The sequence below is a fragment of the Sparus aurata genome, chromosome 23, assembly GCF_900880675.1.
Source record: "Sparus aurata chromosome 23, fSpaAur1.1, whole genome shotgun sequence".
Taxonomy (NCBI): Eukaryota; Metazoa; Chordata; class Actinopteri; order Spariformes; family Sparidae; genus Sparus; species Sparus aurata.
In genome coordinates, this window is record NC_044209.1 from 4,290,389 (window position 1) to 4,309,782 (window position 19,394).

At 39.5% G+C, this 19,394-nt stretch overlaps 1 protein-coding gene across 1 annotated transcript in view; it reads left to right on the forward strand.

Moving 5' to 3' along the window:
• Positions 1-18,644, forward strand: part of LOC115576063 (junction plakoglobin-like) — a 149,493-nt gene extending 130,849 nt beyond the window's left edge. The window contains exons 15-17 of the mRNA XM_030408555.1: positions 2,894-2,936; positions 4,500-4,639; positions 16,274-18,644. Coding sequence (XP_030264415.1) covers positions 2,894-2,936; positions 4,500-4,636 — 180 coding nt within the window. The 3' untranslated portion in view covers positions 4,637-4,639; positions 16,274-18,644. The remainder of the gene's footprint in view (positions 1-2,893; positions 2,937-4,499; positions 4,640-16,273) is intronic.
• The last annotated feature ends 750 nt before the right edge of the window (positions 18,645-19,394 follow it).

Below are 19,394 nucleotides of genomic sequence, written 5' to 3' on the forward strand. Positions count from 1 at the left end.
TGATCATCCAGTCTCTGCTTCAGCTGGTCCCAGACGTGCTCTATGGGGTTCAGGTCAGGGGACATTGCTGGCCATACCATATGAGGCACTCCGACTTCCTGAAGTCGAGCTGTGACAATTCTGGCACGATGTGGTGGAGCATTATTATCCATTAACAGAAAGTTGGGGGTGTGCTGGTGGAATTGGGGGATGATGATGGGTTCTATGATGTCTCTGAGGTAAGAACGTGCAGTGACTGAGCCATCTACAATAACCAAATCTGTTCTGCGCTGACTGGTGATGCCTGCCCAGACTGTTGCACCTCCTCCACCAAAGGGAACCCTGGGGACCATGTTGACCTTGGCGTATCGCTCACCTCGCCTTCTCCAGCAACGCTGACCACCATCATTTCTGTGCAAGGTGACCCGACACTCATCAGTGAACAGGACGGTAGACCACTGCTGCATTGTCCAGGTCACATGGTCTTGTGCCCACTGCAAACGTTCACGGCGGTGTCAGTGGAGTCACCTGCAACGGTCGTTTGGCATTCAAGCCAAAGCGGTGGAGTCGGTTTCGAATGGTATGTCTGGAAACCCTAGTACCCCTCACATCTCCTAACTGGGCCTGCAGCTGTGTGGCAGTTGCATAACGATGTCTGAGTGCATAGGTCCTTAGGTACTGGTCATCGTTGCGGTCTGTCACTCGTGGGGCTCCACTCCTGGGTCTGTCAGGAACTCTGCCAGTAGTTCTGTGTCTTGATGCAAGTCTGCTGATGACACTTTGAGACACACCAAGTTCACGAGCAACGTGAATGATGAACTTGGAATGACTTACTGACAATACCAGCTTTTTATACCCACAGAATGTTGAAATTGATGCCACATTGAAAAGTGTTGTCTTTTAGTTTTTTGGTATTGGCCCCAATATGTAAGGCACACTGTACACAGTGAGACCATTACGTGGACAACACAAAATGAGGTGTGTCTATCACCCCAATACAATTGCCTCCCTATCCCAAAACTCTCTGAAGTGAAACAAACACTGTATGTATGAAATCCACTGAGTCTCTCACAATATCCCTAACTTATTGTGAGTAGTGTACTTTCATCTTGAAGTGAACATGTATGTAACATTGTGATCCTACCCTCTGATTTAAGTTACGTAGTACAGAAAGAAGCGATAGGGGGCCAGGGGCAGAGACTAAGACACCATTTATCCTATTTCAATACACTCTACCGTCAAAATGAGTAATTTTAAGGTAAAGTAGTGAATTCACATTGCTTTAATGACACAATATGTGATTTAGTGAACAATTCATTTTTGATATGGGCAGTTTAAGTACTCCATAGCAGGCTTCCTTTCCTTTTAAAGAAATTAACATCTAAATCATATAAGCCCCAATATGTAAGGCACACTGTACACAGTGAGACCATTACGTGGACAACACAAAATGAGGTGTGTCTATCACCCCAATACAATTGCCTCCCTATCCCAAAACTCTCTGAAGTGAAACAAACACTGTATGTATGAAATCCACTGAGTCTCTCACAATATCCCTAACTTATTGTGAGTAGTGTACTTTCATCTTGAAGTGAACATGTATGTAACATTGTGATCCTACCCTCTGATTTAAGTTACGTAGTACAGAAGCGATAGGGGGCCAGGGGCAGAGACTAAGACACCATTTATCCTATTTCAATACACTCTACCGTCAAAATGAGTAATTTTAAGGTAAAGTAGTGAATTCACATTGCTTTAATGACACAATATGTGATTTAGTGAACAATTCATTTTTGATATGGGCAGTTTAAGTACTCCATAGCAGGCTTCCTTTCCTTTTAAAGAAATTAACATCTAAATCATATAAGCCTTTGTGAATGATGACACAGTGTCGCCAGCACAGTGGGCGGCTGTGGCTCAGGGGTAGAGCCAGCATCTTGTTATCAGACACTTGCTTGTTCGATTCCCCAAGTCTGTATCTCGAAGTGACTTTGGATAAGATACTGAACCCCAAACGGCTCCTGATGTGCTGGTTGGCGCCTTGCATGGCAGCCACTGCCTTCAGTGTGTGAATTACTGTTTGTCACTTTTGACAAAAGCATCTGATAAATACCCTGAATGTTAATGCAGCCGGAGACTAGACTATACACGGTAATGTAATTCAAAAAGTATCCTGCTCAGATGATCCTATAAACTGGTGACTCAGTACTTACCTGTGTACTGTTGTTACTGTACCACAAAGATGTCATAGGCAACAATATGTTGCGGCGGGGTTCTAGGTCAGGACCCAAAAGCAGATGGAGCTGAGGCAGAGGTCAGTTGTAACAGGGTTTTATTAGGCTCAGAGTTTGTAGAGAGGTGGGGTCTGCAGGCGAGCAGACCGGCAGGAGCAATCGGCAGGTCGGTGTAGGTGGGCTGGCAGGCAGGAAGGCAGGCTGGCGGGCTGGCAGGCTGGCGGACAGGCGGACTGGGCTGGAGAGGCGTGGAGATCTATCTGCTGCGACGCAGGAGCAGAGAGGGGAAAAAAACACAATAGTGAGACGGGCTAACAAAAACACACTTAGGAACGTTTAGAAAGTTCAATCTCTAAGTCACGTAAAGCTAATGCAAAGGCTCTTAAATAATTCACCGTAAGACGGAACAATCCGGCATCATAGTGGAGACATTACCGGGCTTAAGTAGCAGGGGGATGATGAATGAATGAAACCCAGGTGCGCCTCTCCACTGGAGCCGGTACGTTTGGCACGCCCACAGGTCCGGGAGCCGGTAGACGGGAGCCGGTGAGGGTAGAAAAAGGGGGAAGACAAACGGGGGGAAAACACAGAATAGTCCGGTAAACCCGACTGCCCCCACTCAGACCATGACACAATAGTCTCATACTTGTTCACCTCTTTCTGTGTTTGTTTCTCTCCAGGCCCATACTGCAGTTCCTTTGGAGCCTTCATACCTTGCTGATGGTGAGTACCTGCATTAAAATAATGTTAGAGAGTACCCTATTGAAAATCAAATAGGATCTTACTTAATTTGGACACATGGCTGGATTTATTCCAATTGATAATTAGGTGCATTTTCATAGTTTCTAATTGTTATCAAAACATGGTACAAGAAAGATAACAAATATTTGTACGGAGATAAAACTGAGGTGACAAATTGTGTATGTGAACCACTAAAACAAACAGTCCACTGGTGGCCTCAAGCTCTATTCTGACAGCCTTTTCGGGAAATTACAGGTCTATAATAGAATCGGACATTCAGCAGGACTAAGAGAATCTGATGGAAGAATCATCACATTTTAAAGTTTTCTATAGGAGTCAAGTTAGTATTTTTTATATCCAATTATAGTTGCCTGCACATCCATGGGGACTTTGCAAACAGGAAGTGCTAATAGCTCTGCTATATTGCAACAACCAGTTAGCAAATACCTGGTAATTTCCTCTTATTTTCACCTCCAGGAAAATTCTGACTGGTTTTTGCTCAACTATTGCCTATTGTCATTTGAACTTCCAAGTAGTTTCTGTCTAACTTCCCCTCAGCAGGCACCTGAATTTAAGTGAGTTGTTGCCGCTTAATTTTAAATTGCCAAACTTCAATTCAACAATCAACATCCAGGCACGCACACGCACGCGCACACACGCGCGCACACACACAGCTTATTGGGAAATAGCAGAATATTGTCATTAAATCATGTTGTAGTCATTTTCATTATTTTTTTGAAATTGTTGTGGTTTAATTTTAAAGGAATTTCATATATGTAACTTAGTTGTTATCTACTACTTACCATGAAATTTGTGGACCTGCAAAATGAATGAAAGACGCTGGTCTGTACTCTGGTGGAATTGTTTGGCACTTGTTTCACACCATCAACTAAGCTGACTGTAATCCTGATATATTTCATCCTGTGCAACTAAAAAATAATGTTGGAGAGATAGGCCAACTTTTTTCTGAAAAGGTGAACTTAGTGTAGGCTATCAAATGTACAGTAGGTAACACATGATTGTGCCTTATTCATAATTCAACCCCATTTTTTGACTGCTTCTGTACTTTAGTAAAGCCAACACTGTGACTGTGTTAGTATAACAAGCAACAAGGTGGTGACATTAACATTTCCCATCTCTAATGACCATATTATAAAATCACACTCTGTGCCCTTTTTCTAATCCAACGATTGGTAAATATAACTCATTTGTGAATATTAGTACCATCATAAATGATAGCGATGTGATTGAGAGGGGCAAGGTGCTCTCAGTGTAAATATCAAAAGGAAGGTGTCAGTTTCAAGTTCTGCTTTATCTCTACATTGTACCATGGTTGTCTCAGACTGGTTGTAAAAGTAGCCAAGTTTATCAGGAGAGTATTTGACATTTTTTATTTATTAAATAACATTTTACAAAATATTTGTACTTGCTTTCTTTTATAGAGAGAGATGACTTGTTAACATAGTGAGCCTTTAATGTCAGATAAAACATAAAGTGAAGCAAAGTGTATCTGTAGAAAAAAATGTGGTGTCCTCTCTGTCTCAGAGTTAGATGGCTCTTACCCTGCATACGGCTACGCTGATCTGCCCCTGGACACCCTGCCGCTAGACCCAGACCTCCACGAAACCTATATTCCCGACATGACGTACGACCCAAGACAGGCCTACCCTGAACCACTCTAACAGGTAAACATACACACAACACTTAGTTTCCAACTTTACAACACAATTCCCTGTGATACTGACTTCATTCAGCTTGGTATCCCCAGCGAATAATAATAATAATAATAATAATAAATAACTAGAATGTGCAATTCCTGGAGTATTTGCAAGTGTGGCCAACAAAAATTACAGTGTTCTTTCAAGAACCAGGGCTTGAACCACTAACCTTGCAAATGATAGTTAATGTGCTGTACTACTGCTCCACCGCCACCCCATATGTTTTATATCACACAAGACATATTGATCTTTCAAATTCCTCCATGAAAAAGGGCATTTGCCTTAAGAATAAAGGTTTTTAACTGTGATTTTGTTATTTTTAGTTAGAGCTTGCATAGCTGAGAATGACATTGTTAGGTATGTTTCCACGCTCCAAACCTGAAGAACGATATTGCAAGTTGAAGAATTGATCAGCTGAGAAGAAAGTCAGTCTTCTGTTCCTATTGCAGTGTTTAAGAGCTTTACGGTTGGTTGCCTATTATAAAGGTTTAAATCTGACATATAAGATATCAACTGGGTTAGATGTTGACATTGTAAGAGAGAAAAGGCTTGTGACTTCACTTCAATATTAGTCCTGTGCTCATGGGGATAAATCTGCTCAATATAGAGCAATGTGGAAACATTTTTTCTGGTCTCCAAAAACTATTGCTTTACACTCTAGCTGGTCATGTGACACTGATAAAACATTGAAGAAACAGTAAAACCCCTCACTCTAGACTATGTAGCTGCACGTACGTCACCTCAGTAAGCTTGAGTCTCTCCTCCCATTGGAGCCCATTACTTTTAAAGTTCATTAGAATATGTGTGTGAAATCAAGCATTACAGGTTTCAGCACTACAAGTAGCACACCTTTTCAGCTTTGGAATCACATTTGTAGCTGCAAGTGTGTCAAAAAAGCGAGAGAAGAACATTTTACTAGTAAATATATTTCCTGTGAAAATACAGTTTGAATGCTGAGAGCTGAAGTGATTCTAAAAGAATCACCAAAGTGTTAAATGAATTGCCAGAGATGACATAAAACCAAAAAACATTGCACCACACTGCTGAAAAACCAGGACGTCAATTTGCATTAGCTTAAAAAAAATAAGAGATTTACAGGCGTAGGTACGTTGGAGCTAAGTGTGACATTGTCAAAGCTGGAAGTTCAAATTAACTAACTTAAAATGCTCAATATATCTCTATAAAAGCAAATAACCTCTGTCTGTCTGTCTGTCTGTCTGTCTGTCTGTCTGTGTGTGTGTGTGTGTGTGTGTGTGTGTGTGTGTATTCCTCAAATATCTCTGCGGATCAGTATCAGACTGACCTGAGAGTTTCAACATGGCTGCTGCGTGGTTCAAGGGTGTGCTCTTTCGCATTTGTTTGGACTGCAATGATACCGTTAATAAATTATTTCATAAATGCTTTACAAATTCCACGAGCATTGTCCACCGGAGCCACTACAGTCAAGTGCGCACCAGAGCCAATCACTGCAGAGCCCACCGCGACCCCCCACCTTAAGAAACAAGCAGATTTATACCTGCAGCGGCGCGAGCTGGACCGGGATTTTGCCGGCGGTTTCGGCCCCGTTCTGTTCTGTGCATCTAAACTGACTGTTGTGGATTAATGAGATTAAACGAGTCCAGACCGAGTCTGTTCGAATCTGAGGAGATCCGGAGACGCACGGACAACAAAGTGGAATCGGAATCTGTGGATGTTCGTGTGTAGCTAGCCGCTAGCTAGCAGCTAGCGGCTAGCTACACTGCCCACCTCCCGAAGTGACGGACCGGAAGCATCGGCACGTCCAAAACCTGACCTAGGGTAAATAATGTCCGCCACGCTTTTTCGCAAACATTGCCGTCACGTTTGCTTTGTGTCTGGTGCAGGAAGAAACGGTAAAAACAGGCTTTTGTCACGAAAGTGTCCAAGCAGCAAGTTTGGTTGTTGAGGAACAGGAAGTTGTGGGAGGGACCTAGGCGGATGATTGACATGCAACGACGGTCGGTGTGTGTGAGAGTTGAGAGATTTGTGACATTTAGCGTGTTTGGAGTGTGTAATTAGTGTGTTATGTAGTGTTTGGTGTAGTGTGTTTAGTGAGTAGTGGAGTCGTTTTTTTGTTTAATGAGTCAGAATAATGAGGAGAAGCTGAATGTGGAGCAGGCAGTCCAGCTCTTCATTCAGCTGGAAGGAGCACAGGCAGACCTGAGCATTGCCTGCAAGATGGATAGTAATCAGTGAAGACATTTACATAATTACAGTTATATATATATATATATATATATATATATATATATATATATATATATATATACATATATATATATATATATATATATATATATATATATATATATATATATATATATATATCTATATCTATATATATATATATCTATATATATATATATATATATATATATATATATCTATATAGGCAATATAGTTTAGGCCAACACTTGAAAATTACACTGTGATTAACTTGATTTATGGATGGTGTCTTGTTAAGGAAAAAATTGCAAGGACCCAAGTGCAGAAACACAGAGGAGGCACGCCAGGATAAGGATCATAGAACAAGCTTTAATAACAAACTGAAAAAAAACCTTATCAATCTAAAAACCAAGAAGTGCAGAATGTCAAAAATACAAAGTAGCAACACAAAAGCTAAAACAAAGTGCCAACCAAGGAGAGCAAAGCACAACTCAGGAAAAAGGAATAAAGTAGAAACATAACGTCAGGAATACCGGAAAACATACCACAGGGTGACACTGGAAGATACGTAACAGGCTCAGGTGAATACCACAGGACGAACTGACAAAAATATCAGGGAGCACACAAATGTATACACTCAAGGGCTGTTTAACAAACAAGATAGAGGTTGACACAGAAATCACACACAATTGTAAATCTATTTTATTTCTGGGTTTACATTATTCATAAGTTGCCTCAGTATACTCTGTCTGATAGTCTGTTTGTGAAATCATCATTTAATAACCCAGAATGTGATTATGGTTTCTTTTGAACACTAAAACCTATTTTTAAGGAAATTATCTAACGTATCAAACCCACTGCTCGGTGTTGTGTCCCTGTAAGGCCAGGGGATGAGGGGAGTAACATAGTCAAATAAAACCCAGAGTAAAGGAGGGAAAGGAAACCGGATGAAGTTGTTTAAACTAGAAAATAGTTGATTAATGGAAAGTAACACTGGTCAACAAAGGGAGATTAATCTCCAAAAGAAGGTGCACAGTCTGTAGCTCAGTCGCTCAGTGCTCCTGCACACAACAGCTGCCCAGCCCACTGACACCAGCAGCACTTTATATCACCTGGCCATCAGGTGTGGACCTCTACACACAGCCAAGGAGGAGGGGTACGTACAAAAGTGAAAGCACAACACAAACATGGCCACAACACTAGGGCTGTAACAGTCAGGAATGATCATCCTCTTGTGTGTGAAACAGAGCATGAACAGAGTTAAACCAAGAAAGTCTTTTGTGGTGGTCCCTTATTTATTCAGACCTACAGTTAACTCGATTGTGAATCAGAAAGCAAATATCAGATCAGTTCGATCTGCTGCCGCATCAAATCAATAATTCATATTCACTCATTGCTCTTCTCTCCTTGATGTAGTTGCTGTAGTCACAGTAGCAGTTGTTTAGCAGTAGCTGAAGCAGCAGTAGTAGTACTGTAATAGTAATAGTAATAACAGCAGTAGTAGTAGTAGTAGGAGTAGCCATATTAAATGTCTTGAAAACCTCCATCCTGTCCATCCACATTGAGACCATCAGGAGTCTTAAAGAAAGGCTGATCCATAAACACAGCCTTGTGAGTAAGGACATATTCGTCCACTGATACTTCACGTTAAATATGTCACCAGTTTTATGTTCACCCAAGTATGCTGACACCCTCTCTGCGAGGCAGCTTTTAAACTCCTCCATCAACACCAATTGTTTCAACTGCTCAAAATTCCCCTCTTCATTAGCTGTGCACCAACGATCAAACTGGGCCTCCTTCTCCCGAGCAAATTCCATGTAAGTGTTACACTAAGTAGATGCTTGTTAAACCCTAAAGCGGAAACAAGGCAAGATCAAGAGTGCAAACCAATTTATTTGGTTGGAACAAGGTTTCATCAGGTAAAAGTATAAGCTGTTTAGGCTTGAGTCTCGGTCCTAGAGGTGGAGAGAGGAGGAGAGGTAGCTCATGATGGTGCTGGTGTACTGTGTGGCATGTAGACACAGAGTGCAGTGACTGCAGGGCGAGGATGTCTGCTGCAGAGGTGCAGAGAGTAGGTTGCTGGAAGTGGAGTCACTGGCAGATGAGCATGCAGGTGATCACTGGAGGCCAAGCAAAGCAATATTAGATCTTGAGTCAAGACACACAAAAACACTAGTAATAATCTAGGAGTCAATTTCGACTGAGCCATATACCACGTCTGACTGACAAAATCATCTTGCAGCAGGTAGCGTGGAGAGCAGGGCTTATCAGCATGTGCTGATTGCCAACCTGCTGCAGGTGCGTGTGTGTCAGCAACTCCAGAGACAGCAAACTCTGCCCAGCCTCTCAGTTCACCTCTACAAGCACAACAGAAAAACAAAACCAAGAACCAAAACATAAAGAATCCACCACAGAATGAAAATGTGACAGTAAGTTTGATTTTCTTGTTTAGATAGATAGATAGAATTACTTTAATGATCCCAGACTGGGAAATTATTTAAATTTAAAGTTTCCTCAGTCTATGGAACTTCTGACGGTAAGCTTCCGGTACCAGCCATTTAAATATTGATCAACTTCCTCTTCATTTAAAGGAGGAACTAAGTGGATGTTTTTGCACACTTCAAAATCTGTGGTCTCTGAGGGAAGAGACCCTTATCTACTAAGACAGCATTACATACTACATAAGGTCTATGTGGTGTCAGACCTTGTGTTAGGTGAAGTTGCTGTGGGGGTTCAACCTGAGTTCCCGATTAGCAGGGTTGCCTTTGTGATGGGGAATGGCGGGAGAGACGGTGTGGTTACCCCTGATGTAACGCTGGTCTCTGTCAGGCAATCTCCAGATGCTTTGGCTCAGGTTGATGTGAAGTCCAGGTCAGAGACGGATGAGGCTTTTGTGACCACTGGGGCACTGTCCGGTGCTGAAGTTGAACCACCATCTGTTAGCCTGGTTGTAGGGAAAGTCACAGATGCCTGTCAGCCAGCATTTGCGCCAACAAGGAGCCTCTTAGTTGACTGTACCTGTCCTTTCAACACCTCATCATGATCTGCTGTTTAAGTTAGCTGTCGATACACCTGACACTGGTGTGGGTGTTGTTCTCCGATGTTTCTCTGATGGGGTTGAGCATCCAATTTCTTACTTTTCGAACAAGTTAAACCGTCACCAGAAATGGATATCGATAATCGAAAAGGAAGCATTGTTATGGCGTTGGAGCATTTCGAAGTTTATATCGGCTCCTCTAGTGTGCCTGTGATCGTTTATACTGATCATAACCCCCTCTTTTTTCTTGATAAAATGCATAACACAAATATTGATGAGTTGGAGTTTGCGTGTGTAGGCTTTCAATGTGGTTGTCGGACATATCCATGGCAGGGATAATGCTCGGGCTGACGCACTGTTTCGCTAGTAGCTTGCCTCTTAACTGAAAAATGTCTCCTGAGATTACTGTGTATTTGTGTTTTGTGTTTTTTTTTTTCTTGCTCTCTCTCTGGACCATTGTTCAGTATCTTAGTGTGGGGGTGTTAAATGCTTCCCCTCTGCTGGCCAGGATGTGTCACTGTGGCTGGGGATTTGGCCTCTTGCCTTTCCAGGTGATAGCGGCCTGGCTGATTGGGAATATCCAATAAGAGGGGGTTGGGCACTAGGCTCTGTCTCTTGCTCTCACTCAATTCCACCTGACACTAAACAGAGATGCAGTCTGTCAGCCGGGAGCCTGGCTGGGGTATTGTATTTTGTTTTATGTTTATCTGATGGTTGCGGTAGTGTAGTTTTCATGCCTTTTTTTCAATCAAGTTTAGTTGTTCCTTTTGTCAGGGTAGAGGGTTAGCCCCCAGCTCTGATGGCCCTGGTGGGCTGGTCTGGGTGGCTGCCCTTCTTTTGTATATTTTGGCCGGCCCATCAGTTTATTTGTTTGTTCGATTGTTTAGGTTTTTTTTTTCCTTTGTTTGATTGCTGTTCAATTAATACATTTACCTTCCTTTGAACTGCAACTTGTTTGTTTGTCTTTTGTTAAACCTCACATGAAGGGGGTCGTAACACAGTTAAATAGAGTTGTTGTCATCATTGATTAATGATCACTATCAAAGGTAAAGATAGGGCTGTCAGCTGTCAGTAGTTAAGTTGGGTTGCTTGTATCCATGGTGCTTCGAGCTAACAAATGACAAGAGGGCAAAATCAGTGTGGACACATTGTGAATCCGAGAGCATGGATTTACAAAACCCCTAGGGCCATATGGTAGAGTAAAAAATGGGAGGATTAGTGGGATTTCCCCAGAGGTCCACCAACATCAAAAATATGATTCAGATGAATGCCGCCAACTCAGATAAATTAGGGGAATGTTACAATTGTATCATTTAATGATCCTTACAAACGATCAAAGGTATCTGCTGGTCTGTAACACTCTGTCCACTCAGTGGATATCTTACCTAGACATTTATCCGTTTTTTACCCTGTTATTTCCAATTAATTAGATGTGATGGATGTGGTATAGTATCATATTCCACATAATAAATAAATGAGACATTTAAGAATAATTTTAATATATATATATATATATACATATATGTATGTATGTATGTATGTATGTATGTATGTATGTATGTATGTGTGTTTGTGTGTGTGTGGCCCGGTACATTATCACCAGATGATATTAAATCTCTGGAAGCCTCAATCGCATTGAATAGATGTGGTACTTGTCAAACTATACCTGACACTTTGGGATATACTACCGATATGGTTTGTCACTATAAATGACGCTATTGAAAACGATGTATTCCATAGAGATCTGAACACTCGCTTATCACAGTTGTTCCCAAACCTGGCAAGGACTTACTGGAATCTTCAATAAACTTGAAGTTGAAACTTGACTTGAAGATATCCTCAAAGGTTTAGACTAATACATTGGACATGGTATTAGGAAAAATAATTCACCTAGACCAAACAGGATTTATGAAGCAACGTCTATCCCTGATAATATCTGCAGACTCTTAAGGTAGGCAAGGCAAGGCAAGTTTATTTGTATAGCACAATTCAAACACAAGACAACTAAAAGTGCTTTAGAGGATCATAAAAATAACATTGAAAGGAATTAAAAATTACATCTAACGAACATTTAAAAACAAGTAAGAATACATCAAGAAACAAAACATTAAAACAAGTTAAGAGAAAGGGAAGTAGGCTAAAATAGAAAAGGTTTAAAAGATACAAGACTAGAAAATAAAATACACAGTGCAGTTAAAAGCTTTGAAATTGCTTCAATAATAAGCAATGACAAACAGAAAGGTCTTCAGTCCTGATTTAAAAGAGGTAAGTTGGAGCAGACCTGCAGTTAACAGGGAGTTTGTTCGAGATATATGGCGCACAAAAACTCCGCGCTGTTTCTGCATGTTTAGTTCTGACTCGATTGAAAGCAGATCTGTACCTCAAGATCTCTGAGGTCTGAATAGTTCATAACATGGCAGCAGATCAGAAATGTGTTTTGGCCCAAAACCATTTAGTGCTTTTTAAACCAATAGTAAGATTTTGAAATCGATACTTTGACAGACAGGAAGCCAGTGTAAAGATCTTAGAACCGGAGTGATGTGATCTACTTTTTTGGTTCTTGTAAGGACTCGAGCAGCAGCGTTCTGAATCAGCTGGAGCTGTCTGATAGATTTTTTTAGAGAGTCCTGTAAAGACAGCATTACAGTTGTCAAGTCTGCTGAATATAAATGCATGGACAGGTTTTTCCCAATCCTGTTGAGACATAAGTCCTTTTATCCTGGATATATTCTTAAGGTGATAGTAAGCTGACTTTGTAATTGTCTTAGTGTGGCTGCAGAAATTCAGGTCTGAGTCTATGATTACATAGAGGTTTCTGGCTTGGTTTGTAGTTTTTTCAACATTACGGATTGAAGCTGAGCAGAGACTGTTAGTCATTCCTCCTTGGCTCCAAAAGCAATTACTTAAGTCTTATCTTTGTTTAACTGAAGAAAACACTGACACATCCAATCACTGATTTGTTTGCTGCATCTACTCAGTGTTTATAAGGGATTATAGTCCCCTGGTGATATGGTTATATACATTTGTGTGTCATCTTCATAACTATGGTAACATATCTTGTTGCTTTCCATTATCTGAGCTAGAGGAAGCATGTAATTGTAGAGGCCCCAGAATGGAGCCATGGGGTACTCTGCACGTCATGTTCATCCACTCAGATGTAAAATTATCAATAAAATCCCACTAGCATGTGGACTGCTGTTTCTGGTTTCACAAAAGGCATTTGGTCACCTAGAATGGCCATACCTTCGGAGAGTATTAAAATAATTAAAATTTGGTGATATATTTATGAATATGATTAAAACGTTATATGCTAATCCCTCTGCTCATGTGTGTATAGGAGGTGGCTTTTCGGAACTATTCGACATAAAACAAGGTAAATCGGCAGTGAGACCCTTTGTCCCCCCTTATCTTTAATATCTCTATGGAACCACTCACACAACTTATTAGAAAATGTCCTCAGAACTCACCAATCACAATAGGGCAGGGGTACTCAAATACAAATCTTAAAGGGCCACAAAGATTTTTTTCAATGACTCAAAGGTCCATGTATTGAGATCGGTCCGGCCACATGCAATAATACTGTATTTTATATATATATATATATATATATATACATATATACATATATATATATATATATATATATATATATATATATATATATATATATATATATACATACATATATATGTATATATATATATATGTGTGTGTGTTCAAATGTTGAATAAAACAAAGTTTCTAAGTCTCTCAGTGAGCACTCTTGCTTTTTGTTGTTGTGTTATAGATGTGACAAGAATCCTGCTTGCAGCTTTATATGACGATTTCATTGCATTTATTTTTGTTGTTCTTACCTCTGAATTTTGAGGCAATGTCTCCTCAAAATTCCTATGCTTTGTCTCATAATGCCATTTCAAATTGGAAATCTTCATCACAGCTATAGTCTCTTGGTATATTAAGCACATGGGTCTTGTGCTCAGGGGCACCATATATAGGACAATTCCAAGGGCCCCTGGCTGACAGGGGCCCCAAAAAATAGGTTTAAAAAAACTAATGTAAAATCATTAAACCATCATCATTTAGTATATATTTCAAATATAATAAAATTAATGATGTCTTTGTTTTTACTTGTTTTTTGCAGTAGAAGTTAAATATCCCCATTGACCAAAAAGTAAACATCCATATTGACCGACCACACCCCTGTATCTGCATGAAATGGTTTGGTCCTGCCTTAGCTCACTTATCAGTGAGGGTGTATAATTGCAGATCTACAGTAATTACAATGTTGCCTAAATCAAAATCTGGTTTTCAAAAAAGAGAGGAAAGAGAGAGAGAAAAGACAAAGGAAAAGGTGTCAATCTATAACCCAATTTTTCACCAAGAAGGCTGGGTAGCCTTCAGTCTGTGAGTGGTATTAACCCGTTGGCTTAATGTCCATAGTGAAATAAGCTAGCTAGCTACAGACTAGTGTTAGCCTACATTTCATCAACATTTAATCAGTGCAGGGAAACGTTTAGCTAGATATTCATATTAAATCATTGTCCCTGTCCCTTTTAGCAGACGTAACAACAGATGAGTCAGCAGCAGCCCAGTCTCCCCATAACTGTCCCCTCCCTGTGCAACATTGTGTTCTATGACATGCCAGTTGGAATCATTGCGGGGAGTCTGTGGGGATTTCTCTGTCGCTCTTGCTCTTTTTACCATTACAAAAAAGAAAATGAAATATTATTAATGGCAGAAGTTCAAACACAAATTATTTGCTCACATAATGATCAATGAGGCAGACTATAATATTGAGTATAATTTGAACAGATACGTCTAGTGCATCAGCAGCAGCAGCTGTCTGTCACCCCCTATAAAATAAAATAGCCTATAATCTATATTTATTTCAGAAAGATTGTCATATATTAAAAACAGTTCTGAAATAAAAAGAGTATATGTATGTGTATATATGATATAGTTCAAATTCAGCTATCACTAAAATAGAATGTTTGGCCAGGGACTCTCACCTTCCTGCTTTGCAGTAGGAACAGAGGAGAACATTTCTGGTGCATGCATAACCTATTGAGGACCACTGCAGTAGTAGCTATAACAGGGTATAATTGGATGTTTTTGACCACTTTTGATTTTACCTTTAAATTTCGACTTAAAAAATGTTTTCCTTGCCTTGATTGGTGTCATTTTGCTTTATTTTGACATACTGTAGTAACACATTGGACCTAAAATCACACAAAAAACAGAAAATCAGAGTAGGAAAAAGTTAGATTTTTTACTGTGTAAACCTCAAACATATTGACTGAACCATTTTTACAACTTGGAATGCAAATATAAATAGTTGTTTGCTTGATTTTTACATACAATTTTGAAATGTATAAAGTTATATACAACTATTTACATAAACATGCAGTCAGTCCCTCAGCTCCTTTTAACTTCCAAATGTGAAAGCTTGCAATCGCTAACGCTAACTCTGTCTCTCTTTCGCCACTGTCTCTCCCTCGACTTCCTCCTCTTGAAGTTGAGGAGGAACTATATACTAAAACTGGTATATAGTTTGAAGTCCGCACTTTCGACACAAGTTGTTAAAGTCATGAATGAGGTCACATATCTGGTTATTAAAATTAATACTTCCCTAACATCGATTGTCAAAATCAATAATACTGTAATTCTGAAGAAAATAGAGATGGAGATACTTGCCAGCATCAGTCTAAAACCGCTTATCAGTTATAAAATGAATATTCTACCGCGCATGAACTTTCATGTCACCACTTTCCCCCCCTGCAGAATACTGGTAAAAACTTGACACTATACTGAGATGATATGTTTGGAATTACAGTGAAGTGGTCAACTCTAGGAAGATTTGGCTCGCAGGCTTGACTGCAGCTACAAAGATCGTAGCACAACACTGGAAACCTCCCAACGATATTTTTTTCACACACTGGCTTCACAACTTTTTGGACATTTCATGCTGGGAACTATCCTCAGCACGAATCAACAACACAAGAATATCTCAATGTGGAAAAACCTTCTTAATAAATGATTCCAATTTGTGTAGTGTTTAAAATGTCGATTATTGTTGGATGGAGCAGATGGGCAAGAATGGAGAGGATTGGGAGAAATTGTAAAATTTGTATTGCGTCAAAGTCATTTCATTGCATGTCTTATATACAATATACTGCTCTCGTAATAAAAAAAATGTATGGCAAATAAAAAGAATGGATGTCAGGAAATTGGGTTTGCAATCTTATGTATCTGTGTAATAACAGTATATTTTCAAAATGCTTAAATAATTCATATTTAATGTGATATTTGATATTGTTTATACTCTTTTCAAACCCAGTTTAGTTGATGATCATAACTGTCAATATTTCCTTTTTTTGCAGGAAAATAAAGCAAAGATGCTCAAAGGAAACAAGAGAATGACCAAATCACAGGATGAAAGACTGGGGGAATGAATGGAGGAAGATGGAGATTTGGAGGCTTTAATTAGAAAGGAATCAGCCCTTTCCAACGGTTGAAAAAAAATCACATTTGGCAATCAAGAACTATGAAAAGAGGATACTTATTAAAAGAGGTTTATTGTTGCTGTACATTAAAAATGTAACTTTGTTATAATGTTTTACTGTGGACTGAAAGTTGGGGGTGTCTAAAGTTTTCAGGCATTGTTACACGGGTAAGTGTTTGAAGCAATCCAGTTGGGCAAGAATGTCTTGCACTGACAGTTTTGAACATGAGGGATAAAGGAGGGGCTTCACCAAACTCATCCGATAATCATTAACAAATATTTTAGAATTTCATTTACAAAGGATTTACTAGTTGGAATTTGAATTTCTGAAATGTTGTCATTGTTAAATTGGATGTCAGTGATGCAATGCACATTGTAATATTAATTGTCATATACAGGGACCGTTTTTCCCTTCAAGTGGGGACACAAGTAAGTTCAAATACATCATGTTAAAGTATAATCTAGTTTAAGAATTTAATTTTACTGACATCACAAAAGCACTCACTATGAAAATTATTAAAACTCTAACTAAATTAATTACTGCCAATCACCATTGCTACCAAATGCTACCCGTGTATCCCAGCCTGCATCTGCTGTCTTTTAGATGTCTCCTCTGTGTATTTGAACAGTGCACATGTCCCAGGGTTTCCATGTGTGGTCGTTGCATGGTAGTATATCGTGTATCATAAAAATAATCTTCACCTTTACATACTGAGAAAAGATGAAATCCAGACTTTTCAAGCCATTTTGGATTATGTCAGCCATTTGGAAAACCTCAGTGTGGACTACAAATACTCTGTCCCTGTCTCAGTATCACCGAGCGGATATACTGGTCAAATGTCCAGGAAATGGACTACAGGTCTTTTTGGAATCAGAATGCAGATCTCATCATTTTCAAGTCATACCCAATTAAACCCACACAGCTCCAGTGGAAATGGACCACAGCTCTCTAATCAGCTTGTGCTCAACTTTGTGGGTACCAATAAGTACACTGCAGAGTACATTTACACAGGACTTACATAGTGCTTTGTCATTATGACAGATAACTTTTTTTACTAGGGGTGTGTTGATTATAGAAGTTTGTCATCAACTGTGCGTCGCTGTCAATAGAGAGGTGGGGCACTGCAAAGTCTAGTATGATATAATAATACTTGTTGCTGCTCACAACATGTATTAAAGGTCCAGTGTGTAGGATTTAGCAGTAAGGTTGCAGATTGCAACCATCTTAACATTCCTTATCACACCCCATGGTGTGTCTACCAGTGTTTGGTTTGTCCATTCTGGGCTATTGTAGTAACATGGTTGCTGATCATGTCAGTGGAAGAGGACCGCTCCCTATGTAGATATAAAAGGCTCATAAAAACAACATTTCTTAGTTTCAGGTAATAATGCACTAATATAATTCTGGCTATTATTTTCTATTTCAGTCACCAAATCCTACACACTGGACTTTGAATGATACAATCTTTGATTGGTGTGCAGCACCTTTCCTATCCAACCATCACGTCATAGTACAACCACATTGTCAGCATTGATGTTTGGCTGCAGTTGGGATTGTGGACATCGTGGACAGATGGGGCAAAAAATGCTCTGTGCACCAGGGGCAACTGTGCTTGTACAGTTCAAGGCTACTGTTGTCGATGCAGCCTTAGCCTGCAATGTTAAGAAAGCACAACTCCAATGACTTACCAATTGCTGAGGCAATCTACCACAGTTATACTGTACCTGAAACTGAACATCATTAAATTTTGTTATAACTGTTTTGGTATACCTTTATTCTGTTTGCATGGAGGATGAACCACTGCAGTAGATTCAAAATGCCTACATTTAAACACATTTAACATAGAAAGAGTGTGAAATACTTACATATTACATATTGTATTATGTATCTCCTTTTTATGTATGCATTTATTAATTTCTTTAGGACAGTTATTGATCTTTTTGGCTTTGATAATTGAATGAATTGTTTCCCAATTTCCCAGGCCACATTAAAATCAAATCACAACATTCAATCACAAATGTAAGTTAAATGTAGAGTTAATAGTAACGTTCCTTAAATGTGTTTTATTGTGAAAGTGTCTGCACAGTGTTCTGCTCCCTCAACCTGCGATTGGATGGTGGATTGTTTTATTTTTTTTAAAAAGATAAAGCTATGCTGCACCTCTTTATGAAAACTAATGATTTATTATTGGTAGGTGTATACTGCTCTCTGCTGGACAATACTAAAATGCAATACACTGCAAAAGCTATTTACTTTGTTTGCTGTGTGATTTGATTTCAGTGTGACATGGAACATTTATTTCACAATGAAAAATTATTTACTCAGGTAAGTACAACATGATAAATATTTGTCTGGGTACTACAGTATGTCATTGAATCATGATACAACAAATCCATACACAAAAAGGAAATACATATAACAATGTTATTTGTACTTTATTGCAATTCTTTGTTGTTTTTCATTCAGGTATTTAAGTGTTAGAGAAAATCTCACCAATTCCGGCAATCAAGCAAAGCTGCAGTTGCAAAGTACGAGGTTAATTTATTTGTCATTTTAATAAACACACACCCTCACAGGCGGGACACAATGGATGCCTATGTCCTGCGTGGCAGCTGCGTTCCTGAGCTGCTGCATCTCACTCACTTGTTAATGTTCACACTGAATGTGAAACACTGGTAAGATGTCCATATGACTGTCTACAGGACATTATCAGGTCATATTTTGCTGAGAACTACACGCAGCAATGCTTGACGAGCGTGTGGGAAGCCCTAGTGTCCAGCCTGTTTGGGGGACTCTGGTGCTGAGAACTAAAGCAGAGGTGTGACTGCCAATCCAAACTGTCTGAGGTCTGTTTGTAAGGAAGTCCAATATCCAGTTGTAAGTCTGGTAGTTGAGCCCAGAGTGTTACATTTTCAGCTTCATAGGTGTGATTGCATTGAATACTAAGCTGAAATCAACAAACAGCATTCTGATGTAGCTGTTCTTATTCTCCTGTGAA